Source organism: Cyrtonyx montezumae, unplaced genomic scaffold (assembly GCF_038088225.1).
Source record: "Cyrtonyx montezumae isolate F1298 unplaced genomic scaffold, pur_monq_1.0 scaffold_10, whole genome shotgun sequence".
Lineage (NCBI taxonomy): Eukaryota > Metazoa > Chordata > Aves > Galliformes > Odontophoridae > Cyrtonyx > Cyrtonyx montezumae.
Window position 1 is genome coordinate 42282603 of NW_027071826.1, and position 27253 is coordinate 42309855.

Genomic DNA, 27253 nt, shown 5'->3' on the forward strand with positions numbered 1-27253 from the left:
TTTGGTTTTTTTTCCCTGTCCTCTCTCAACTTCCTGTTACCTTCTGCATCAAAACTGAGCATTGTAAGATCAAGTGGAAAAATAGTCTCAGTTCTCCCCAGATCTCTGCTGTTCTTATTACCACGTATGTGTGACCCAAGTCTTGCTTAAGGACCTCTTCTATGGATATGACTGAGTTCTGAGTTTATGCAGCTACCTATGTTGACTGATGGGGAATAGTTCTAGGTTGGGGAACACGCTTTGTAATAGGATCAGAATCTTTTTACTAGAAATCTAATAAGCCTGAAAAGCCTTAAGCTCTTGGTATGACTATTTATGGTGCAGTATGATGAATGTCATTTTTGATGAAGCTAACAATACTTGTGTTTCAGCTATTTCAGTGGTTACAAATAGCATCAGGTGTGAACTCCATGTAGCATAAGAACAGCAGGCAATAGATGGAAGAAGAATAAAGACTAAGGAGGTGAGATATTAAAGTGTTCTGAATGTCTTAAAGCATTTCATCTTTCCTTTTATTAAAAAAGGTGGAAAAATCTTAGTTACTTCTTTTAGAAAGAAAAACATGCAGTATTTCCTAGACTTTGAAGGATTTTCTTTTTTTTAAGTCATTTAAAGCTATAGTTGTACTTGTAAAGTCCTGATTTGAAGAGTCTATTAAATGAAAATGCAACATATTCAGATGTAGCCTCTTAGTACCTCAATCGGTTGGAAGGGCACAGTGGTGGCACTTCAGTTAAAAGCTGTGGCAGATTTTAACTTGTCTGGAAGTTCTTTTGGTCTGAGCCAAGAGTGCTTTCCATATACAAAATATGTCACGAGTAGCAGGGCACACAGGACTTTCAGAAGCCTGCAGAGGTCAAATAATTAGTTTGTATTTATATACCACTTTTCACGGCTCTGACAGGCAGAGCATCTGGATACCACATTAATGCCAGTAAACATCCAATTAAAAGGGATACTTCCTTTGTTAAGGAGGATTTTGGTCATGCAGTCCTTCTTGCTTACTGCTTCTATACAGGAGTTAGTGCTGATTTACTCCATCTTCAGCTCTTTTCTTTAAAGGCTTCCAACCTATGCAGCTGATGGACATGTGAGATGTAGCTGCTGTCCTAGAAATTGTACATCTACAGAGAAGGAGAGTTATTTATTTCAGTCTCTGGACACCAAACAGATTGGATCTAGGACTCCTGAGCTAGCAGACAGAATCCTGAAGGGTGCTTTCAGTAAGTGCTAATTTTGTCCTGCTGATATGAGCATTAAGCATCACCTTAAGGACTGCTGCCACAGTCAAACTCAGACCTTCAGCCCTGTGCATCACCAAGACCTCATCCCACTGGTGAGATTGCACAACATTGGCACTTCTTTGCCACCTTAGCTGCTGAATTGGGTGCCATCATAAATGAGACTGATCTGTCTGTTATCAGAGCAAGTACCAAGAGAGGCAGGAATCTGAGACAGGGAAGTGGAAGATGTAAATCAATTCTGATAGTGTTCTCTTTGCCTTCCACATGCTGAAGATTTAGTCAATGAGCCCTCCTCTCAGCTCACCACTTCAGAATGTGATGTTACATTCTGTCAAAAAGCTGAGATGTACTGTCGTGGTGGTTAGTTGGTGATGGGACGAGTGATCCATCCATTTAGTTCTTGGTTTGACTTAGCATTGGGAATATGTGCATAGAGGGCAACCTTTGTATGCATCCCTGGCCTTGCTGGAGACAACTGTTCAGACATGTAGCTTTGGAATTAAGTTTTTTAAGACCTTTATGGTGGCAGCAATATCAGTTTCGTTTCTGTGGAACATACAAATTTCTTTTAAATATAACTGAATTCTGAATTTTCTGGTTTTACTACTTTTGCTTTAAGAGAAAAAAGTATTGTCCACACGGTGGTTTAATCCTTAGAGTACCTAGCTTTAGCAGAATTCAGAGTACTGCATTCTGTTTGTGTACAGTTTTCTCGAATGTGATACTCATACTCTATTCCTTTCCAAGGTGTTTGTGGAGGAATTTTTATGTCCCTAATATTTTGGACAAGTTGCTTTTCTTCCTTTTAAAGCTTATGAAGAAACCCTGAAGTGATTAAGACTCAAAGCAATACTGTTGTTTTTTTTCTGAATCTGTAGGGAGCTTATATTTTCACAGAGTAGCAATGTCCCATTTTTGAACAAAATAAACATTTCTCCAAAGCTGGTTATGCTAAAGGTCCCCTTAAAGTCAGCGTGGAGAATCAGGCATTTTCAGAAATTTGTTTGAGGTGTCTCACATAGTTTGACCAGATAAAATTTAACCCTGACCTAGAGTAGAATCCTCAACATTAATTTTAAGGAAACTAATAAGAAGCAAACTGCATTTTTTTTTCCTGCCAAATATCTGGCCTCTCTCACCTGCACACTGGTTCAGGATAACCACCATAGCAGTATTTTACATTCTGAAGTTGCTCTGTAAAATCTGTGTGGTGTTTCACGGTTGAGTTTTCCACATCCGTTGCTATCTAGTCTCCAGTGTGGAAGTCAGTAACACTCTGCAAAATTTTACTGCCTACTGTGACACCTTGTTTCTCCCTTGTCTCCACTGAAAGCAAGGCATCTGCAGTTGATCATGCACAGTTACATCTGAGGTCTGCCTTCTTTGAGTAAGGCTTTGTGCTGTGACTTGAGTCAGAACTTGTAAGGATGAGCTGCTCTCTCTAGTTTGTCTGCCCCTTCAAAAAGCAGAATCTCCCTACAGCAGAGACAGTAGGTTCATAGGTTCATAAGGTTGGAAAGGACCTACAAGATCATCTAGTCCTTGAGAGCGATGCTGGTGGGTACCAGGAGCCAAAACTCCTAGCAGAGATTTGTTCCAAAGTTGGCTTCTGGTCACGTTTTATCATTTGGTTTTCCAGATTGGATTTTTATCCGTTTTACTGCTGCCATTCCCAACACAAGGTGGCGCCTGTCTTCCAAGAGTGGGATTTCTCAGCCCTGCCGCCTGGCTCTTTAGAAGCCAGTATGCGTTAGAAGCTGCGTGGCCCTTTATTGCTTTCTGCTGTGTGATATCCCGAGAGTGCATCTGAATGATGTGTGGAGAAGAAAGCAAGCAGACCAGCAGTGAGCTGGAGGCAGGACATGATCCAAGTTACAGAGCAACGCTGGGCAATGGGAATTGAGGAATAACTTGATGCTGAACACAGCTGTGCTCTTGCTAGCTTTAATCCCTTTGCATTCCACTACGAGGAGGTTCCTCTATCAGCATGCTCCAGCCTTATCCATGCCTGTTTCTTTGAGAATTTGCTGTTCTTATTAGCAGAATTAACTCCTGGGAGGAGCAAGCAGGCTAAGCAGGCTGCACGTGCTATAGCACTTCACATTCAGCTGGTAGCTGCTATGAAGGTTCTTAGTCAAGGGGGAGGTACTGGGGAACGGAACTGGAGGGGAAACAATAGAAAGAAGCAAGTAATATAACATCCTGCTATTGTCTGCTGTCTATAGGAATCCTTTCTTGGTCGAGATCCAGCATTAACACTTGCCTCAGGAATGCTGCATGCATTCTTTGGGGGAAGAGGCTGTTGGCAGGTCTCGCAGCTCTCAAAATCAAGAGAGAACAAGTTGGCTGCTGCCTGTCTTGCTGCTGTGTGGTACTTTTAAGTCGTTATTTGCTCAGGCTTTGCGACTTCTTGCTATGTGTTGCCATCATTAGGAAGATTCTGGCTATCTAGTCAACATCTCTCTCTAAGACTGATGCTTGGTTTACTTCACATTCTTTCCCACATCGCAAGGTACTTATTATCTGAACCAATCTAAAAGATTCATTGTAATGAAATCTTCATGGAAACTTTGGAGGAATGTAAATTGTGAAGATGTACTAAATATTGCGTGGCCCTCAGCAACCCTGGCTCTCAAGGCTCATTACTGTCACAAAAACTGTCAGTTCTCAAGATCAAGTATTGCTAGAAACAACATGGCAGTAACCTACCATATATTACAATGATCTCTGAAAGAAATCAGAGCTGCTGTGCCAGGCTTATAGATAGAGGTGCTTGGGCACAGAGGAATTGGCTTCTTTAATGGCACATAGCGGGGAAGTGTCAGATAGAGAACTCGTAAGTACTGCTTTTAGTGCAGTGAAAAGGCCTGACACTCACGTTACACTCCATATGGGTTCAAGCATTGCCTGACTGAGGAGATAGGAGTCAGTGTCAAATCTAAAGGTATGTGGCTGGGTTTAACTGATGATAGATACTAGTAGGACAAGGACCTTGCAAACAGAGCTAACAGTTGACTGTGAGGAGTGCCTCTGCCAAGGGGCACAGGAGAGAATGTGAACCCTAACACCCCTAACTTGGTGCCCAGTTTCCAGAATGAAGTCTGGTAGAGGTGGATTTGTGACGAAGACAAGAGCTGTATACTGTGGAGTCCAAGGTACTGGCTGGCATCCTGCACTGCAGCCCCAGCAGCAAAGCTGGCAGTCTGGGGAGAAGGATCAGTTTGGTCTCAGCCAGCCGTAGCAACTTGTTTTGGTGCCTGGGAATCAGATCAGTTGCTTGCCTTGGCCTGGAAAGGCTGCAATAAACTTTTTCTTTTTTTTTTTTAATAGTCTTGAACTTTCCTACCTTGTATTTATTGCTTCTCCTGCTCCTGTGTCCTTCATGAGATTTGCCTTACACATCACTGAAGAATTTGAAGTTTGGCTCTTGATCTGTGTTTCGTAGCTTGTCACCAATCTAATAAAACTGTAGCTCTTCAAGACAAGTCCTTGTCTTTATTCTGCAGAGTTTTTTATTATCGTCTTAAAGTAGGTAGGCATAACTCCTATCACTAGAACAGTAATGTAATTAAACACTTCCATCTTTTGTGCTTGAAGATTCCATGGAGCAATAGAAATGTTCTTTTCCTCTTATCTTTTGTAAAAGTTTTCCATCTTTCCTCCCCATTGTATCTGTAAAAAGTGAGTCTTCCACCCCTTTTATGTTGCCATGCAGTAGCATTCAGTAAGAATGCTTCTAGACAGAATGGATTTTCCAAGAGACACCACTCCCCTCAGGAGCTGGCTGGAATAGGTGCTGCAGCAGTTGAAGTGCAAAATGGTGTAAGTAGGAGTCTTGGCACTGCAAAGCAGCTGTAAAGCAAACAGGGAATGGCTGCAGGTCTCATGACTTTTGCTGATTGCATGGTTGCCTGGTGTGATATTACTTAATGATTCACTTTTCATTTTTAATTGTGTATTCTTAAGTCATAAGTTTGCTGTAGAAAAGTTCTTCAACTAAGCATGGATTTGGAAGGAAGAGGTTAAAGAGCCATCGGTCTTACACCAGTGTCACCCATTATGGTATGTCCCCATGCATTATTAAGCTCAGCAGTACCTTTCTCCTCTGTCCCAGTCTGACTAGTGCTACATTATGTGGGTCTTTACTGGCTGCTGTAACATACAATGTTTAGACAGATTCGTTACAAGGATTTTAACTGATCTTTGGAATTTCAAAAGAGCAAGAAGTAGGTAAGTGGTGAATATTTCTCAGTACAAAAGTATATTTTATTTTTTTTTCCTTCTCCTCACTCACAGACACTGAAATTTATTTCTGTGACTAAAAACATCAAGCCTTTCTGGCACTTGTGATGAACTGATGATCTCTGTCCGCTTCCCAGAAAAGAAGCATTTTCACCTCGGTATTTGCTCTGACAAGTCAAGTGCTCATGAGCACTGCAGTTCTTGGATGCTGGCCTGTTGTGCAAATGTATGGCCAGCCCCACTGGCTGAGAGCAGAGGATGCTTTGGGAGGTGCTTGGCAGCAGCACCGTTGCGGGGAGATAGAGCACTGCTGTTGTCTGTGCATGTGTATGATGGAGCCTGGAGGGTACAGATTCTCTGGCTGTGACAGCTATGCTCAGAGGGGGCAGCACAGGGACCTTGAACCCTCTCTGACCGGAATAACCTGGCAAATGCAGGCTCTGTCTGCCCTGAGCTCTGTGGGTGTCTTGTTTCGGAGCAGTCTGGGTTGTGGTTTGGTGGGTTTTTTTTTTTGTTGTTGTTGTTTGTTTGTTTTTTACCAGTTTTCCCCAGGAGAGGGAGCAGGCCACACAAACGATGTCGGGTAGGGGGTGTGAATCAGCTCACTGCAGCTTTAGCTAAAAGGCATTTGTTACGTTGCTGTGAATTCCTTCCCTCTTTACTTTCCTCATCTTCAGCTGCTCTTTTCTCACTTTGACTTTTCTTCTGGTGCTCCTATACTGGTAGTCTGTCAAGCATATGCACAAGCTGCATTCACCTCTTTCCTTTTTAAACTATTTCTCCAATCACAGCATGGCCCAAGGGTGCTTCTGACCACAGCCCATTTATGTCTCACTGGGCCCTAAGTTCAGGCCCACTTCTCTTGCTGCTCTACTGATCCCTCAGTTCAAGCCATTTCCTTTCTGCTGCTTCTTTCCTGTTCCTCTCTGATCTGTGAGTTGCAGAGTGGCTGCTCCTGCAGTCACTATGGTGATAGTGATCAGACAAAGCAGGATATCAGTTAACTCAGGAATTCAGGTTGTTCTGGTGGAAAATCTCCTTTTGATACAAGCAGTAGTAGTTTCCAGGGGCTTGCTGCTTCATAGATGCAAGTGTGGAGGTTGACTGTCTGCCTAACAGTCAATTATATTTCCAGTAACACACGTATAGAAAACCAGAGGGGAAAAAGTAAAAGTTGTAGAGTTCAAAATCACTACTACCCAAGTTTCTGTCTTTATGGTGTGTTGGTTTGTTTGTTTTGTTGTTGTTGTATTAGGGAAATTTCCAAAAAACAGTAGTCTGGTTACTGCTGCAGGAAGGGTCTTACGGTTTCTTGCTGACTCGTTTGCTTGTTCTTTCATTCTTTCTTCAAGTAATAACCAGCAGAGGATATAACAGAGCAAACCTTGTATTAATTAAGCGTCTGCTGCATTATATCTCAGTACATCTGATACAAAAAGATCTACTGACATATGCTGAGTTTCTTAGTGCTGCTGTAAGCTGAACTGTTCTGGGAAGTTTTCCAGGGAACAATGGGCAGAATTGTCAAGGACAAGACAAGGAGGACAGTGCAAACTATCTGCTCTAAAAACAGTTCTGGGAAGCTGGTGAGGCAGGGAGGCTGTCTTAGCACTGGATGGCCCTTGCAATCTTGTTAATTTTTATCTTATTGTGCCAGCAGGAAGATTTATGAGTTGGGTTTTTGTGTGTAGGTGTGGATGTGTGACCCTGAAAATGAGGGAGAAACCTGGGTAATTGATTTTGCAGCAAAGACATAAAGTTATGCAGCTATTAGGGGAGCAATATCTGCAGTTCTGTTCTTGGAGTTGTTCAGCCCTGGTAAGGCCACACCCTGGGATGTAAGCAGTCATTTAAGAGCATAGCTGTGGCAATTAACGTCTCTGCTGTGTTACATCTCTGAATGTTTGATACAAGGACATCTACAGACACATGCTGTGATTTTTAATGCAACTGTCAGCTGAACCACTCTGGGAAATTTTCCAGGAGTGGAAATTTCCCACTCAGGGAAGACTTCCAGTGAGGAAACCTATGAAGGACGGGTTAAGGAGGACAGTGCAAGTTATCATTGCTAACAGCAATGCTAGAGGATTACTCTGCTGAATACAGAGGTTAAACATGACTGCATGGTTAGCACAAGTAGGCATGACCAAGTACTTCAAAAAGCTTGTGTTCTGAGCAGCCCCCAGTACACTAATACTCCACATTACAAAGCTCTAGGCCCATGCTTAAGTCTTCTGTAAGGGAATGAAGCAGGATGTTGGTTACAAAGCATGTTCTTAGGTTAGAGTTGTGTTTTACCCCAAGCAGTGTTGCAACTCACAAGGCAGTAGTTGGAGTTTGATGGTTTACTTCTCCAGTGTTGTTCTGTCTTGTCAGTGAATGTTATCTGGGCCCGTCGTGTCATTTAGTTCATGTTGATTTTGGAGCCTAGTGGGTGATGCTACCCTGTGGTCAGGGTAAACAGTTCACACTGCAGCCAAAGTTCACAATAGCAGGTCTGAGTTGTCATCTCTGCTTCCACTTTGCATTGACAAAATGGTATTGAAAAGGGAGGTGAGTGAGGCAGTACAACTTCTGTTGATGTGTCCATTCAAAGGGCAACATCAGAGTCAGCTGAGTGTGAGTAAATTTTCATTTACGAGTGCCTGACCTTAGACTCTGGACTTCCTCAGCCTTGAAGAATCCCCATAGGGCTGTGGTATTACGTGTTCACTGGAGCAACGATGGCTTGAACTTTGGTATAAGCACTTCATCTGCCTCAGCTGCAGTGTGGTAAAGTGCTCTGAGATAACTGCACGTGCCACCTCAGTTTAGAGGAATCCAGTTTGCCATCTCACCATCAGACTGTTGGCAGGTACCACCCCAGGGTCAGTGCTCTCACAGAACTTATCTCCAGGACTTTCTGTTCAGATGACATCTCTGGGCAAGGAATTCCTGCTTCCTGTTACGACCAGGCATGCAGCAGGTTTTGTTTGTTGACACTGGCAATCTTTCAGGCTTTGTCATAGTGCCCTGCTAACTCTGTTACTTGAATATTTCACTTAATGGTTTGTGCTTTACGTCTCAAGTTTTCAAGTTCTTCTCAGGTGGCCTTTCTGCAAGCAGATGCCTAAAGATTGAAGTACTGTTGCACCTTGTAATAGCTGTGCTAGGTAGGTTTTCCAGGATTTCAGTTTTGTTGCTTTTAAAAATCATGTGTTGAGAGTTTATTTAAACAAGGAAAGAAAACTACCAAACAGGATAAGCTGTCTAAGTTTTGGATGAGGCCTCAGATGGGTTCTGTCAGCAGTGGACTTTGTTAGTGCTGCTTGGAAACAAATCTGTGTACCGAAGATGTTCCCATTCAAAGGGTTGTGATCTTCTCCTTTTGTAAAGGAGCTTGATTAAAGCATCACAAAAGTGCAGTTAGGAGCAAAGGGATGTTTGGCTAGATAGCTCTTCTCTACTGACCATCAGTTCTGCAGGGCTGTAGTTGAAAGAGGTTTTCATTTCCACTGTGGGATAGAGAAAGCAGCCCTCTTTCACAGAGCCCACAGGTGACATTTTTTAATAATGCTGGCTGGTATAAATGCTGCCACATAAACCAGTGGCTGATTTGTCCCTGACCTCTAAAGCAGCAGCTCTAGGTCATCATTGTGTGTCACATCAAACCATTTACTCAGGCTCTGTAATTCCTGTGCTGTTGTCCTCCTTTTGGGGCACCAGGAGGATGCACTCTGTCACCTCTGCTCTGAGAGCAAAACATGCATCCACAGTGGCATGGGATGGTGCTTTAAGCTGCTAAATTCAGTGTGCAGGAACAAAGTTGAATATCTCCTTGAGAATTTCAGTGACCAGACCACTGTTGGTGAATGAGCATCGCTTGTCCTCTTTGATTCTTGCAGAAGTACTTGTCACTCTCAGAGTTGTGACAAATGGAGTTTTTTGATCTGTTAATCGGAGAGAGAAATGTGGCAGCTGACATTGTGGGCTTTCTTTGTTGCTGGTTGGAAGTACTGTGTCCTGTTTGAATACAGCCTCTCACTGAACCCTTTCTGCTCAGTTTCTCATCAGCTGCTACGATCAGCATTCACAAACCTTCTAGCTATGAGCTGAGGAACTACATAAGAGCCACACTCCTTCACCCAGAGCAGGAGGGCAACTTCTTGTGAGATATAGCAAAAACATAGGTCTTAAAGTCAGGTTTGAAGGCTTTGTTGTCTGTAGCTTCTAGCAATTTCTTTCAGAGGCTCCAAAAATTAGATCAAGACTGGATGAGTCAGCGATTGTGACAACAACAAGGCTGTGCAGCACTCCCATGGAAAAGAGAGACCTTGAAAATATTAAAAGATTGAACTGTACTGAGGAGGAGGGACCTTGTGCTGGGATTTCCAGGCAACTGTGAGGCCATTATTATTATTATTTTGTGCAGTGAGTCAGAGAAATGCATGCACCATGTGGTGGAAAGCAGAAATCCAAGAGTAAAAGGAGTTTTCTACTTCCTCCACCCATTTTATTATAGCTTTGCCCTTTCTGTATAGAGTTGCTGACTTCTCTAAAAGCTACTTCTTAAGAAGGAGTGATGAGTTTTGCAGTTCCTCGGAGCGTGGTCTTCAATTAAGCATGTCAGTATAATGCCTTCGAAGAATTGTTGTGCAAAAATAGGCATCTGAGTTCTTTCAGCTAATAGAGCAATACTGTGTTAAAGGAAATTCCCTTCTACAAGCCAAGGCATGCCATTATTACCCCTCCTCCTCAACTTTGTGGCACTGTCCAAGCAAGTGACATTTCCCATCAACTGTGAAGTTCCAGGCTATGGTGGACCACTGAGTTAAATCAGTTCTTCCACTTAGCAGATTCACGCAAGGCTGTTGTTTGGATGACCCTGCACTCTTGAGTCAGTGAAGCCTTGAAGCTGCCCTAATTTGTGGTGGGTTTTGTTCTGATTTAGATCTGGAGGTGGCATGCAAGAGCTCAAGTAGCTTTCTTCCTTAATTCTGTGAGCTTACTTCAGTGAAAGTGGAGGACAGGCCCAACTTGCCTTGCTTCATATGGAGGAATCTTTTGCAATCTAGGAAGGGCCATGTTTCTGGTCAGATTCTGAGCTTTGGAAAGGAAAAGAGGAGTCTGTAAGTAACACAGGTGAACTTGAAAACAAGATAGGGGAATCTGTTGGTTGATGTGTTTCCAGAGTTTTATGCTGCCAAATTGGCAAGTTGGTTTGCTTTTGCCTCCCCCTCAAATGGTTACATCTGCACTTCAGGTCAGATGTAATGCCAGCTATGGTGATCCACAATTTTCGCTTCTAGAAGAGAAGGTTCTCACCCAGTTATGAATGGGTAGAAGACATTTTTTGCCAGTCTCGTTATCTGTCCAGAAGTGATAAGAATTAATTGGATGGGCAGAGGTGTTTCATCTTTAGAAGAGTTTGGGAATCTTGCAAGGGAATGTTTGCTGACAAAATGTGCATTTTGATATGGCAGAAAAAAAAGGGCTCCATACCATATCACCCTCTTTCCAAACAACTTTTTTTCTGTTTGTTGGAATTCGTTAAACAAATGGACTATAGGACTCAGTGCTGTGGAAGAGACCATCCTCTAAAAGCAGCCTGACTCCCAAAGCCACATCCAGACCCAGAGCTGGTTTGGAATGACACCAGTATGTTGCTGATTTGTGAGACTGCCGTTTCCTATGACAGTTGTTTTTGTTTTCTCAGAAAGAAAAGCTGAGGTTAAGATTGGAGTGGAAGACATTTTGCTTTACATGAAGAATCTGTGGGAGAATGGGGGGGGGGGGGGGGCACTGTTGGTGTCTCAGGGAGGCAATGGGCAGGGAGACTATTGATGTGAGAACTGCAGATGTTTCCTAGAGCAGGATCTCTTTGAGTACCTGCTGGCTGAAACATTCCAGGCATTCCTGCACCACAGCTGCTAAGCTCACTGAATGAGCAGCCTTGGCCAGTAGCTCTTGTTCCGTCATGTATGTGTTCTTAACACAGGCCAGTTCACTGATCCAGTGCTCTGTTTAGCAAATTTATTACCTGGGCTAGCATTGCAAGCCATGCATTTGCAGGTGTGATGGCAAGAGGAGCTGGAGCTGATTTTAGTTGGCTGCTGTCATGAACAGACTTGCCGGAGTCAGGGGTTTGCAGTGGGCTACTTGCTGCAGTGTTTTGGTCTCAGGTTTACTGATTGTGTTGTGCATGCTCCAAAAACTGTAGTTTCCCATGGCCCTTTCTCTTCCTATAGCTGCTGTGTCAAGCTGCATTTGGTCTTACTGTAAGAGAGAGAGAGTCACACCATCCTGGGGCCGATAGACTAAAGTCATCTGCTTAATAGACCTGGTTAAGATAACTTTAAATACTAAAGGCACTAAGAAATCCTTCCCCCCTCTCTCACCCTCCTCACCAAGTACTGAATCTTGTCCAAAGCTGCACAAACAGGATTCTGAGATAAAGACCTTGGGTAAGAATTACTAAAACAAACAGAGCATGGAGCGGTTTCTTGAGGAACCGGCCTTCTCAAGGCCAAAGGGAGGGTGTGGAAGAACACACCTTACTGAAAGGAAAGCTGACTACATGAAAAAATACAACTTGGAACAAATAAAGCCCTGCCCAGGAAGCCTGTAATATTTTAATTAATTTGATGTAACATGGGAGGATAATCATACGAGTACTGTGTACCGCTGTGGAAAGTGTCTTCACTTGGATTTCAGTAATTAGTAGCATGAAAACCTCTAAATACAGAGGGATCCTGCTCTGCTTAGCATGATGCAGTGCAGCTGAGTTGCTCATAGTTAAGCAGCTCTAGCAAGGAAACCACGTGTTCCAAACAACATTTGTCTTCCTTTGAAAGTGCCTTAAGACAATTTACGAGTCATCTGCAAACTGCCTGGCTTTGAACACAGAGAGGAGAGCAGAAATCCCCCCAGTGTACCTCTTCCCTTCTGTGCTGTGTGCAGGCAGCCCTCTACAGCCAGCTGTACAGTCTCTGGGGACACGTTAGTTCGGTCACCCTGTGGTGCTTGTCTATTGATGACTGGCTCTGTGTCAGGATTTTTGGTTATTGTTTGGTTTGTTGATTTGTTTACTATTTTTGCTGTCACATGGATGAATTTCACTTTAGAACATTATCTGCTATTGATGTTGGCTACGTTCTGATTTAAAGTCTCAGATTTTGATAGCCTGTGAACAAGACCTGAGGGTGACGTGTGTATGGAACATGTTGGACTGTATGGCTGTAGTTTTAGGTCAATAAACACCTTCAAAACCTCTTCTTTTTGCAGGTTTTTCTCCTGGAAGTATATGTAGTCTACAGAGTCAGTCAGTGATGAGGGGTGATGGCTGCAGCCCCTGGTCTTAAGGCTTGTTTAACTTTCCTGTGCTGCTGTACAGCTATTGTTAGTCTGCAGATAAGTGTTATCATTTTAACACAGTTTAAAAGAAAAGGAGAGAGCTGTTAGGTTCTCTGCTGTGTTACTCTGCATGGTGGTAGAGTTCTCCTTCACAGCGATCCCTCAGATGTGGTAATAATAATAGTAGAGCTTTATTTTGTCTTAGCCAAGAGCAACAGCCAAGCTGAAACAGAAAATATCACCCCTTCTGCTTTTGCACACGTGCTGAATCTTTGTGTTGATGCTCTGATACTTCTCAAGTTCTTTCCTCAGACAGTGAGGGGATACAGAGACTTTCATCCATCCTTCCCTATACAACCAGGCCATCGTCTTCATTTTAGATATCTATAAAATGGATCTGTATACCAAAGTTGCCTCATCCAACTTCCTTAAATAATCAAACAAAAGAAAACAGCACTTGTTTGAAGAATTTTCAGGGATTGGTGAACCTTGCCCTTAATGCTTAATGTTGACTACTCAGTCTGAGCTGAGCTGAGATATGCATGTCTGTGGTGAAATCCCACCCTGGGTATAATCCTCAGGTCTGGTGGGGGGCTGAAGTTGTTTTTCCCTGAGAGGAAGATAAGGAACATAGGAAAACTGTAAATGAGCAATCTATTGTGAACAAGGAAGTCCTATTAAAGTTGCAACTCTACCGAGGTTACTCAGAGATGGATACTTCTGAATGGGAGAAAATGCCTTGGAGATCCCTGCAGACTTCAGTGATGGGGGGAGGGAACACTATAGACATTATCACTCATTTCCAAGGCTAGGTTGCTGGAGAATGCAGCCTTAGGACACTGGGGGAAAAACCCTGTAGTGCTGGCCAGTAGGTGAAAATGATGAAAATGGGATTTTCCAGGAAGGCAGGTGGCAATTGAGTAGTACTTCTATTTCTGTTTTTGAGGTCACTCTGTTTGTTTTGAAGTCATTCTGGGAGGGAACGTTGCTGCCAGCTGGGTTTGAACTTTAACTGAGTGGTGTCTTTTGGTGGCATCTGGCCATGCAGCCACGGGGAATGCTTCTAAACAGCAGTAAGAACAGCGTCACTCGGACCACACTGACAGGGCAATTGTACAAGCTCCAGAATGGCCTGACCCAGACTGGGGCTGTCACTGTTGGGCCTCTGATTTCCTTACCAGGATGACCATGGCTGTGCCAGGGAATGATAGCTGCCAGGCATGCGTGGGAACACTGGTGTCCTGTAAGGACAAATAAAGACCCAAGCCAAGTGGGGTAACAACAGGGAGGAGATGGCCTGGTTCTGTGTTCTGTCAACATGAGACATGGCACTCTCAGTCCTTGATCCCACATGCTCCATTGGTTTAGTAAGTATGTTCCCTGTCCTTGAAGCAAAACCTTTTTAGCTGTGATCTTGTGATGTCAAATGGAGGAAGCCTCTCAGGAAGGCTGAAATGGGCCACTTCATCCATGTCCCAGAAGATGCCCCAGAAGTTTCCAGCAGCTGCTGGCTTGGAGAAACGCTGATCTTAAAAACCCTTCCAAAACAACATGGGGAAAAAATCTGTCATTCTTGCTTGGAAGAGCTTGTTCTTTTTTGAGAATTCTATGAGACAACCATCTGAAGACCTCAAAGTAACACTGCTCTAACGGATGTTATGCTTGGAGTCAAAACAACGATCAATTTTTCTCCATTCATGTGTTATTTGATTACATGGTTGATGAGCTAGAACTTCTTTCAGCAGACCCACTTGTCTATTTCAAACATACCTAGAATGTGCAGGTATTAACTTGTGTATGTCCCTGCATAGAAGCGCTTTTCAGGGAGAAAATATTGTAACTGTTATGACAGCAGTACAAAATTTCACCCTTTCCCTGAACTTGGCACAAGAGAGGTGCTGAGGGGGAATTGCACTATCACTGCCCAGCCCTTGCTTACTGTATTTTCCCTGTTGCAGCATTGCACTGAGAACTGCAAAGTGGCTGAGGAAATTATTTTCTGAGCAGGAAAGGTTCACGCTTTGTTCAGAGTGGTGCTTCTTGAGTTTAATTCCTAAATCAGTCATTTGAGCATGTATCTGTTGTAGCTGTCGTGTTACTGGGTGCCATGTAGAGCTGAGATCCCTGATATCCCACAGGGTGAGGGGTCCTGTATGCTGATGGATGCCTGATGTGGTGGGTAGCCTGACCAGGCCCGTGTCAAAGCCTGAAAAGAAGCTGAAGGCAGTTCTCTGTGTTTAGCCGAATCCAACCCCAAAAAGGAGGCTTGTTTTGAAGAGAACTGGCAAATTTAATTCCCATGGAAGATAAGGCAGCTTCTGCAGGGCAAAAGAGAATATGGCTTGTGACCACCTGGGTACCAAGACAGGTTTGTTTCTCCCACAGCAGCTAGATTGCAGAGGCAGAAAGCTCCCTAATGCTAACTGCCTGTCAAACAGCAGAGAGAAGGATTTCTTGCACAATTCAGAGCAATACACTAGCTGACTACAAATGTAAGGAAAGGGTTTTAAATTGCATAATGTGCTGAAGAATGATATAAGAGGGGATTTTTTCTGACAGTTATTGGCAGTTAGGAAGAACTGAGAGAGAACTGTATTCCCTCTGTCCTTCATTCATCAGGTGTTGGGAGAATTTATGTAAGAAATGGCCTGAACCACATCCAGTTCAGCTGGCCAGAACAATTCCACTGTCACACATGGGTTGTGTGTGTGGCAGGTAGAATCTGCATGGAGAACTGTTCAAAGAACAGTGCCTTTCTGCATTGTGAAAAGCATTTCAGAGTAAAGACGTCACCTGAAGTATATTGTCTTGGGCTAATTACTCTGAATTCAGTGTCCCGTTGGTTTTGGGTAACAGCAACAATTAAGGCCAACAAGCCCAAGCAAGTGTTCTCTTTGGTGGCATTTATTTCCAAACTTTTATCACTTACATAGTGTCTCAGGTGATGTGGTTATTTAAGCTTTGATTCCAGCTGCATCTCTCACAAGTAACTTTGTCAAGAGAACAGTGTTACTCTGTAAGCTAAGGTAATTCATAATTTATTTTTTGTACCTTTTAAAAATAAAAAATCTGGTCTAGGAGCTAAAGGTTTGCCTAGTTTCTTACCTCTTAAGCATTGAGCTGTTCTGATGTAAACGTGCCCATCAGCATTGCTCAAATGTGAACTCCATTTCTGTGACAAAAACTTTTTTCTGAGTAATTTGTTTACTGACTATAGTAATCACAGAGCCACTCTCACTTGGAAGTTGAGAGCAGTTGCCTTGTATTGTTTATGATCCACTTGTACTGGGTGGAATGGAGCATGCGTGCTCTACAGGTTACTGGCTTTGGGCTCACTGAGATGTAAAAGTCCAGGAGATTTGGGAAATCTATTTTTGATTTAGGTATGTAACTGTGAAATGCATGCAGAAGAGTGCCTGTGTTCCCCCTGTACCGAAGAGCAATTGGGATCTGGGGCTAAGTGAAGGAGATATCTGTACTGCAATAGAAGAGCAAGTTGCCAGCGCGGATGTGGCTCACAGTACTTCATGTTAGAGTAAAAACAAGTGGGATGGGGCACTCCTTTCCCCATGTGCCTTATTCCCTCTGATGAGAGAGAGGTTCCTTCTACTTCCCAAAGCGTACAAGAGAGCTTTTAATTTTATCATCATAAGTTTCTTTCACCTCAAATTCCTTCCTCTGTTTTTTGGTTATCAGTCGTTAGAACATCTGTATGGCAGAAAAAGCTGCATGTCCTCCCCCTCCCTCTGCTTCCTACACTTTGTAAAAATAACTCATCTCTCACTCCCCTCTTCCCAGAAGTTGCACCTATCTGCAGTGCAAATTCCTACATAACTTAGCGTGATACCTTTTGATTTGTACAGCATCAAAAATAGGTTCTGATACAGTATTAAAGGGAAGGAAAAATGCTCTGTTTCCCTGGATTCAAACTGACATGAGCACTTTGATGTGGATCTCACATGGGCACAGAGGGAGTGGTTCTCTCTGAAGTAGTTCAGTCTGCACCTGTAACCTCTTAAACTGCAGTCATATCTCGCCTGTGAACCAATATTTGCTTAAGACTCAGGCATGATTTATATGGGAGTCTTGGTGTTGCAACAACTGCTCTGTTACTCAACAGGATTCCCAGATGACTGGTTAATACATAACAAGGCAGCTCCGAATATTCAGTTGGTACTAATTCTTATCAGAGTAGAAAGGAGAAATTCTTGACATTGTGTCATATTTAATTCACGAAACTATGAAATACCTGTGATGGAGTGCAACACCCTTCAGTTAACTGGCAGAGTTCTGTGTTTTTGGGGTTTTATTTATTTATTTCGGGGGGGGGGGGGAGGTTCTAATTTGGATTAATTACTTAATGATAATTTCCTAATTGCTGTGTGTAATTGTGTTATCCTCCTGGGGTCAAAATGTAAACAAAGTAGGATTAAGTTAGTGGATTGTAAAATGCCACAGCTAAAGGCTCTGTAGTGTGCATCATGATTCCCATAACAACTAGCAGTGTGGTTAGTTCTGAGTCCAGGTGTAGGTGTATCCCACATCACTGTGGCGATGGGTACAGGTACCCCTACCTGCCTGGTGTTCTCAGTGATGGGTTCTGAATGAAGCCCATTTATCTGGGTGATGTGTGGTTTCACAGAAAGATCTGCTCCCCTTATTTTATGTCGTTGTGTCAATAAAAAAGAAGACTGAAAAATCTAAAACTATACAATAAGCAGATGTCATTAATTCACTAGGACTGAAGACCAACTTTATAAACGCAGTCTGATTTCAGAAATTTAGAGGGATGTATTTCCTCTATAAATGGAAAAGATGAGTTAAAACTTGTCAGACAGCCTAGTAAATCCTCAGTGTCTGTGTAAAACAGACAAGACCTACTGTTCTTTAGGTTTCAGGCTAAAATACCTGCAAGTCAGTCAGCTGCTCTCTCTCTGAGAACATCACCTGCAATGTTTTAATGCTTCTGCACTGCTACTCCAGTATTTACTCACTGTGCTCTTCACTGTGCGTATGCTGAAGTCCAGTGATGAGTCGGTTGGCAGGCAACTCTGTGAATAATCATGCTGTTGCATGTTTGGAAACATTTTCTGACTTAATGACCTTTTGTTAACCTCAGGGTGCTCATTGTTATCACCAGGGAGGAATAAATGTGTCTGTTTGACTGGGATTGCTGAAGCTGTATTGCCTGGATTGCGTGTCTTGCCTGTCATTCTGCCAGGGAGACCCCCTAGTGCTGGGTTGGCTCCCAGGAGATTTAGGCACCTTGCTCTCCTGCCTTCTTACCCAGCCCTGGTCATTATGGATGAATGAGGTCTGACAACCCCCAGAAAATAGCCAGCTAGAAACCATGCTTTGGCTTGAGTGATAGGCTGCAAGGGTGCTGTAAAAACTATGCCATTACATCTATTTAAACAGTGCCTAAGTCAAAACTGCTCTGTCCAGAATCCATATCTGGAATCCACTTGTTTTAAAACCTAACACCGGAAAAAACTGCAGCACGCTTGAATAACCAGTGGTACTGGAACTGCAAGTTCTGTCACAAATCAGTTATTTTAGCCTGGTGTTAGTCCATTGCTATGCATACTTAGCATAGCAATTTGTTGCATAATGGGCAGAAGAGGAGGGAAAAATGATCATTTGGAAATCTAAGTCATTTTCAGATTAGTTTGTGACCTACCTCGTGATTTGGGCCAAAAATAGATTTTGGAATTTCATAGGAATGCATGCACATTTTTATTTTCCTTCTGGCTGCTATTCATGAGTACAGCACTGTGCTGATGTGTGTTCTTGGATCTTTTTGTATGGTGTCTAAGTATAGTGTCTTTACTGTCGCTTTAGTGGCAGCGACGTGAACATGAGAAGGAAGTCCTTTAATTGGCTTTGCACCTGCTCTGTCTGTGTGTATGTTCAGTGAATGCTCAGGATCTTCACGGACATGCAGGCTCTGAGCACCTAACATAGGCAGTGACAGTGCCCAGTACGCTGCTACAACACATTGCTGTCATTGTCCTTTGTAATTCTCTATAGTTTTTTCCTAGAAACCATTATTGCATGCACAGTGCTTAATTCTGTGTTGTTTTTCTTTCCTCCCCAGCTACCACGTCACATCTGCCTCGTGCTGATCCACTTTCAGTCAGGGGAACGAGCTCCATCTTGGGCTGCCCTTGTGCAGGACGTGTGCCCGTGGGAGACTGAGAGAGAGCTAATTCTATGCAGGTAGGGAACCAGCTGCTGCAGCATTTTCTTTAAACATAGGTCTGAGGCTGTGGCTGTACTTAGTGCCCTGCACAAATCAGGAGATTTAAAGCTGCTTTTTTTTATGTGTTTGTTTTTAAGTAGTAAGAGAACACTTAGTTAATTCCTACTGGATTTTTTAAACACTTGGGGTCCTGAGAAACTTCCTCATCTGGGTTTCTTCAATGAGATGAAATCAGTGTGGAGTAAGTAATTAAGTAACCTCTATTATAGTAAAGGTTTGGTCAGCGTGACTCCAGGAAAAGTCATTCTCTGGAACCTGAGCCAGGTAGTGTTATCTTTGCATGCTGCCTGGAGTACCTGGCACTGTATAAGCTCTAGGTCTTTGTGGTTATCTCAGACCAATGCAGCAAATGAATGAGCATATTATCATGTTGGTAAGGCTGCTTTCTGGTGTAACATTTTCCTTACGTTAGTGGGAGACGTATATGCTGAGCCAGTTCCAAGAGTAAATCTTTATATTTAGCCCTTAGGTGCTCTGTCAGATGTACTTCAGGTCCAAAGTTGCACCTCAGGTTTTGCTTGCATTTCGAGCTGGAAACTAAGCAAACACAGAAAATAAAGCAACCTCTCTTTATGGATCTTCTCAAGTTTAGCCCCAGAATTCTCTCTCAGAGTCAAAGCATAGATGATGTTGCACATTCATTGGGTGACTCTGCTCTGCCTAGGCTGCTCAGTGTCTTACCATGTAGTATCATTGCTGGAGACGTGGACCTAGAGGAATGCTGTCCTCCAGGAGCCCGTTACCCTCACTGAGAAGAGGAAGATGGGACAACAGTGTAGCCTCTTTTGCAGTTGCATCTTGCCTAGGTAACTTAGGCATCTTCAAACCCTCACAAACCCTGGCTTTCAGAGTGCCACTTTCAGCTGCTGATGCAAGGAGTAAGAAACAGCAGCTTTAGCCCCTTGTTGAATTTGAAACAAATGCTTACCAGACATAGAAGCAAGGAATTGAAAAGTGAAAGCAGACTGTGCCAAGTGCAACTTGGACACAGAACTAGGCTGAGAACATTTTGCTGAGGCAGAAGAAAGCTACTGTGAGGAGGTGAGCCGAGAGGCAGAGGGACACAGAGGCGGCCTTGAACTCTCACCCCTACTTGAAATGACTGCACAGCTCCCATCTCAAAGCCTCCAGCCTCAGCCCAGGTTCAGAAATGGGATGCACAATCTCAGTAGCAACCTGTTCCTGGTACGTAAAGAATGCTTATCAACAACTGCTAAGACATCTGCAAGCTTTTCAGCTGATATAAAGTATCTGCGTCCTTCTGCACAAGTGTCATTCTCTCCGTGTCATGTGGCAGATCTGGGCTTAGCTGGCATTTGATCTTGCCAGTAAAATCTGATGCTTCTTGGTATAATAATGAGAAAGACTTGTGAAAGAAAATTAAGTGTTTATGAGTCAGAAGCCAAGACTTAGCCCTTTTGAGAGCAATAAGCAATTTGTGCTGCACAAATGCAATCGGAGTGAATAAAATCATGCATCAATCCAACTGCAGTTCTCTTTGCTGCAGATCTATAACTATTAAAGAAAAGTAGGGGGGAAAAACAACTCTACAAAGCCTTAGTAAATCATGCAAATCAATAAAAACAAATGTTTTGTGTTATACTGTCAAAGAAAGAAAAGAAGTCTTCTGTCCTCTCTTGATTGAATATTTGATTGGCTGCATCCATAACCACTGAAAAGTAGATATTTCCATCCAGGCTTGTTGAAGAAGTGCTTCTGTTGTTGTAAAGGATGTAGTGGATGCACTGATCACTACATTCTGTGAAGCCATTGGGGAATAACCTGCACAGTTATGGTATGAGAGCTGAGGGAAAAGTGAACTACAGAGGGTGTGACACTTCTGTGATGGGTAGGTAGCTTTCTCTCCCTCTCCACGCTGATAGCCAAGGTCATGCAAACTGGCAAGCCTCTGCTCACCCCAGGGAATCTTAGTTCAGAATGTTCCTCATTTACAGCATAATTAGTCACTCTGTGTTTTGTCTGTGCCCTTTCTCTTCTTATCTCACCATTACTTCCTTCACTTTAAAGCCCATGTATCCAGGGGATGCGGGTAGCTGAAGAAATATTCTCTTAATGAGTCTCATTTATCAGGTGTGACTGTTGATAAAACTATTAGATGGAATCAAAAATTGAATGTGGATACGGAACCTATGTTTGCTATGTACAAAAAAAAAGCATGCTAATGCAGCTTGGTTGCTATGGTACAGAAAGTGACATGGGGAACATGAAGATGCATTTGCCTTTTCCCAATACTTAAAATGGCAGGCTGATTGACTAATCCAGGGCTAGGATATTACATTGTTACTTAACAAGGTGCTTCTGGTGCACAAGAAGTGGAAACAGGAATCAATTGCTGTTGAGAACATAATCAAGTTTCTCAAGTTTAATTCCAGTGTTTTCACTGAAGAGTTTTGGAGTGTTCGTATTTAATTCCCTTCTTTGATTATTTTTTTTCCTTCTGATGCCTTTTTTGGTACATTCTGATCTTAACAGAAGCCTTAGTTTTGTTGAATTTGACTACATGCATTATTGAAGCATAATGGATTCTTAGGAGCAGAAGAAAAAACACACATACAAGTAGAAGGAAGAGGTTTATTTTATTTTATCTGAAGTTGCATGTAAAACTTGTGAAAATGACCACCTTAGGAGCTCTAGAATGGGAACCTTTCTCTGTTCATTCACTGACAGTCCACTGCATGAAGAACCCACAACTTAGGCTTGAAAATCTTCTTGCCAATAACAAATTCCTTTCTTAAGCAACACTTATTTTCTGGGAATAGTGAAAGAAAAATGCTTTTGGCAAGTAAAGTGTTGCGATGACTTGAGATGGACTACATCTGCAAGCCCTTATTATGTGACTCACCTTTCTTTCTATCACATGTTCCTCTGCTGCTCTGTTCTTTGCCTTTATCGCACTGTATGCACTCGTGGCTCCCCAGAGGATAGACAGTGTTTGTTGTAAAACATTCTGAACGATTTTCAAGTGAGTTACACCCTTTCTGTAAACCCAACAGTAAATTAAAATGAGTTACTAATTACTAATAGTGTTAAAATAATAAATGATGTAATGAGCAAAGCAAACTGCCTTAGCCGTTTCCTGTTGGAAATAAGCATATAGAGTTCATTTGCATCCAGATGCTTATCAAAACAGAAATCATTATGGGATTGGAGCTTAAGTTAAACTGATATTAAGAAAAGGTGAGTGTGTTGTAAGCGTGAAGATACAAAACAAACATTTTTCTGTCTGCTTCCAGGTTGTCTGAGGCTTTGAAATAAATTTGACTACTTAAAGCAGAGCTCGTTTCTCGGCGAGGACAAATGTCACCGAAGTGGCCAGTATCAACTAGTTTGAGTTTCCTTGCTGAGTCCAAGCAGGCAGAATTCTCCCTGTGCCTGTGTCTCTTTCCTGCTGTCCACACCGGAAGCAATCTACAAGATTTCAACTAACTTTGCTGGGTTTGGGAGTTCTGTTTTCTGACTGATGTCCCATTACTCATGCTGTGACTATGTAGTGTGAAGGTCAAGCGCTTGGAAATAGAAGGGCCAGCCACTCGGAGAGGTAAAATTAGTTGTGGTGTTTTCACTGTTACATCCCGCGTGCGGAGCCGCCGCCGGTAGGTGTTGCCCATTGAACTTTCTATCCGTGAAACTGTTACTTAGCAGTTCAGCACCGGGCCGCTATTGCTGAGGATCCGTAACGGAAGAGGGGAGGTGGGCGGGGTCACCTTGCACTGACCCCCCCCCCCCCCCTCCCCCCCAGTACACTCCCCCGGGCTGCGCGCGCCGGTTACCAGGGCGATTGAGAGCGTCCAATCAGCGCGCCCCGTACCCGCCCCTTCGTGCTCCCTGGTGGGCGAGCACCAATCAGCGTGCGCTCCGAGAGGCGGCCGAAGGCGCGTGCCCGCTCCGCGGCTTCCCCCCTCACCCCCTCAGCCTCGCTCTGGGCCGGAACTGAGACCCGAGAGCCAATCGGAGCGGAGGAAAGAAGCGTGAGGTGAGCGGGCCCGCGTGCCGCGCTGCCTATAAAAGGGGGGCCGGGCGCGGGCGCGCGGCTCAGTCGCAGCTGGCATTGGAGGCGGAAGTGCGTGGTGACGGCAGATCGAGAGATAGTGAGAGCCATCGCGCGCGTCCGCCCCAACGCTCCTTCCCCGCCGCCGCCCCCTCCCGCCATGAAGACCAAGTTCTGTAACGGCGAGACCGACCCCTCTCCGCTCGGGCTCCTCCTGGGCTGCAGTCCCGGCTCCGGCGGGGGCGGCGTGGTCCTCCCCGCCGCCGGGCAGCCCTCCTCGCCGCTCTCCCACGGCGGCCCCGAGGGGAAGGACCCCGCGGCGGCGGGCAGAGGCGGCGGTGCCGTGAGCCCGGCCTCCCCCGTGCCTCCGCCGCCCGAGGAGGAGCCGCCGCTCGACCCCCGCACACGGCGCAGGGCCTATCTGTGGTGCAAGGAGTTCCTGCCGGGCGCCTGGCGGGGGCTGCGGGAGGAGCAGCTCCGCATCAGCCCCATCAGGTCAGTGCGGGCGGAGGGGCGGGGCCGCGGGGATGGCTCGGGCCCGAGCAGCGGCAGCGGCGGGGCCTGGGTTCGGAGGAACCGCGCGGGGGGGGCGGGGAGTGTCCTGCGGGAGGCGGGGGGGGCGGCGCGGTGCTGCCCGGCACCAGCCGTGCCGTGCCGTGCCGTGCCGCGGTGCGCGCTCGTGACTCAGCGCGATGACAGTTGCGGGCGGTTGGGATGGGCACGGGGGTGTCCTCCAGGCAGCGGGGGAGAGCTTTGGCTTTTTTCTTTGCGATATAAGTAACCTTCGTGTGTGTGCCCGTGGGCTCCTTGTTCAGCTCTGTCACCGGACCTGGGGCGGCTGCACTTGTAGTTTCAGAGATCAGCGGTGCTTATTATTACTCCCTTCGAGCCTTTCTGAGCTCGCTTTCCTAATGCTTAGGTTTTTGATTGACGCAAGAAATACGTGTACATACCCTCTAATTAGCAGTAACGAGCTACAGACACTTGACAGAAGTCAACTGGCCGCCTGAATTACCTGGAGGTGCGTGAGTCTGTGCGACCCAATGAGATCCATCCACGGGTTCTGAGGGAGCTGGTGGGTGAAGTTGCTGAGCGCTCTGAAAGGTTATGGCTGCCTCCTGTATCTCAAAGTGAGCGTGGTTGGCTTATACCATTAAATTTCAACTAGTGGAAATCCAGCACAGAAGGCCTGTGTTATTTTTAGTTCTTGCTTGGCAGTGAACATAATGAGTTAACAAAGGGAGAGATTTCCAAGGGAACTGATACTGTCCCTCAGCAATTGACTGGGCTGATGTTTCTGTAATCCCCATTGCTTGATTCTGCTTTCATCCTTGTTAGTCTGCACTGCTGGCTGTAAGCACTGTATTCCTAAAGCCTTTGGGTTTAGCACAGTTATTCTAGTGTTACTTGGAATCCTCCCCTCTGAGATCCACTTAAAAAGTTATGGTATCTCCTGGCTGGGAGGATCTGAGGATGTGTATTCCTCAGTGTGTCAGTCACTGTTGCAGTTTGATGCAGTTGTGCAGATTGAGCCAGCAAATATCAGTTAAATAGAGCCTCATAAGATGAGGAGGGGTCCTTACTTCTTTGTTTGAGAGGAAAGAAAGATACACAGGCAATCAGAATGCAGCACGAGCACAACTAACTGCTGTGGCTGTGATTTTGCAGAAGTTACGGTTGGCTTTGCAAACAGGTGACCCTTTTGGAAGGGTTTACCCCTCAGTAGCTTATAGTAGACTTACCTTTTATTATCCTGGTTTTAATTTCCTTGATTGGAGGTAACTTTTAAGTTCTGGAATGTATAAAACCAGTGAGACTTGTGTTGAATGGAGTTCAGCCTGAGCGGGACGCTGCTGTTGTTTATCTGGAGTGGGTCCAAAAGAAGGGCTTCTGGACTTTGATGTGTTGTATAGAGGTGGAGTATGTTTAAGTAGCATGAGTGTTCAGACAGGATTTATTTAGCTCTACTTCAGTAGATTTTATGAACTGAGTTCGTGTGCTTATTTCTCCTATTTAAATACCCATCTTTTCATTGAGGGGTTAGAAAATCTTTCAGAAAACTGTCTAGCACAGTTTCAGCAAAGCCAGAAACGTAGTTGGTATAACCAGCCAGTGTTCTGATTGCCTCTGAATGATTGGCTTCTGATCTTCATTTTATACCCTTTCCATCTGTGGTTTTCCTACCTGTTCACCCTCATGGCTCAGTTACTTCATATGATTTCCCTAACCATCCTTTTTTTGAGTGCCTGCCAAGCCACCTGGTTCTCTTCTGTCTGATTTCTTAAGCATATTGTGCAGCTGTTTTACCCTATTTTTTTTTCCTTCTCAATCATTGGCTCTCAGTCTGTAGTCCAGCCCCTCTTCTATCAGTCATCTCCCAGTAGAGGCATACCAAGTCATCCACTTTGTGGTAGCTGTCTCCAAAAAGTCTTTCTTATTTCCCAGGGGGATTGCACAAGAGCCCAAATAATTATTTCAAAAAACATTAAGGTGAGTGTCAGGCTGGGACTAAGAACTGTCATTTATCCATTGTGATTTGGATCTGCCATGGGTTCCTGGAGTCAGAGCTCCCTGTGGAGCATGGTTAAATACCTGTACATCAGTGCTTTGGGTGTTAGGGAGAACATATTGCTTTGTGATGGAAATGACAATACTAGTACTGCTATTTTAGATACTACAGTTACTTCCATAAGGGATGAATTATGGTGAAAATTACCAAGCTTTTACAGCTGTGCTTAGTCATCTCTTTTCTGTCAGCTACTATATTTGGACTGTATTTGTTTTTGAAAGGCATCAGTAATATTCAGATAGACACATGGCTGGTTTTGTTTGTTTGTTTGTTTTGTAGAGCTGATTTGCATTTCTGTTCTGGCAGTAAAACAGAAGTTTCAGTACTTTTTTGTCTGTTGTAAGAGGAAGTAGTAATGTGGGTCCCTTCCAGCTTAGAATGTTCTATGATGTTGCAGAAGTTTTCTTAAAGAGTGTACTGAGAGCAATGAAATCAGTGCAAAATGTCATAAGGAAAGCACAGTTCAGTGCTCTTAATGTTTGACTGCCAGAAACTAGGAAGTACTGCTTTCATCTGGTGCCTGGCCTGTAAACCTGTAAAACACAAAGGTGCCGTCACTTTTCCTGATTACTTGAGAAGTCAGCAAACTTGTGTGCAACCCTTGAGTGACTGAAGCACAGGTCTCCCCAGTTTGTGTCATACCTGATAAGATTCAGAGTGATTTCAATCATAGCAAATGCTTGATGTGACTTTCATCAGTAGTGCTGCACCACAAGTACTCAGCTTCAACCTTTGTAGCTAATTTTTGTAGCTACCACCCTAGTGATACCAGCTCTTAATTCAAACTTAGTTTGCAGTCGCTGCGTGGTGTTAAGCTTATCCTGCTGTCATCCTGCTAGTACAAGAGGCTTATCTGACTTCAACATCTCTGAGTCTTGAAAATATTTACATAAACAGAAGCCTGCATCTTAGTTGAGTGTTGTATGATGGCTCAAGCTGTTATTTGCATCTGTAAGTCTTTATGGTGAGCTATGGGTAGCACTGGAGAAGTGTTCCTCTCGTTACAGTAGATCAGTCATTCATAGTAAAAGTTCATAGTCTCCAGTTCATAGCAGGTGAAAAGTATGCTCATCCAAATTAGCTAATAACCCATACCCTCCTCTTTGCAGGGGTGGCCTCAGCAACATGCTGTTTCAGTGCTCGCTGCCTGATTCCGTTGAGACAGTTGCAGATGAACCACGGAAAGTTCTCCTGCGCTTATATGGTGCAATCCTGCAGATGGTGAGTACATGCAGTGCTCTGGGAGCGGGAGGGCTGCTGTAGCTTAATTGAGATACGTTTGGAGATGGTCATCTGTGACACACTGTAAGTGTGCTATCTGTTTGGGAATGTGTTTTAGCAGCACTGGGTAGACGGTTAGCTCAAGCAGTTCTCTCTATAGTTTGTTATGGTCTAGAACTTACACTGCTTTCTACACAGATCGTGGCTGGCGTCTATCAGCTGAAGACTCATTTGCTGTCCGTTTGATCAGTAATGCTTTGTTTATGGTGTTAAGTTTGGACTGTAGTGTTCTAGAGACATTATTAAAAACTGCTTCTGTATAGTGATGTAGGACTGGCATAACTAGCAAGATTGCGGGGGACGTTTGATTTTAA

General features: G+C 44.1%; 1 protein-coding gene across 3 annotated transcripts in view; it reads left to right on the top strand.

Annotated features, from left to right (window-relative positions):
• Window positions 1–1200: 1200 nt before the first annotated feature.
• CHKA (choline kinase alpha) overlaps window positions 1201–27253 on the top strand; it is a 42523-nt gene continuing 16470 nt past the window's right edge. For 2 of the 3 annotated variants that reach the window (XM_065755101.1, XM_065755102.1), the window contains exons 1-2: window positions 23159–23584; window positions 26768–26879. In XM_065755101.1, coding sequence (XP_065611173.1) covers window positions 23250–23584; window positions 26768–26879 — 447 coding nt within the window. In that variant the 5' untranslated portion in view covers window positions 23159–23249. Of the gene's footprint in view, window positions 1224–23158; window positions 23585–26767; window positions 26880–27253 lie in introns of those variants that run through there. The other variant, XM_065755103.1, reaches the window with a different exon arrangement.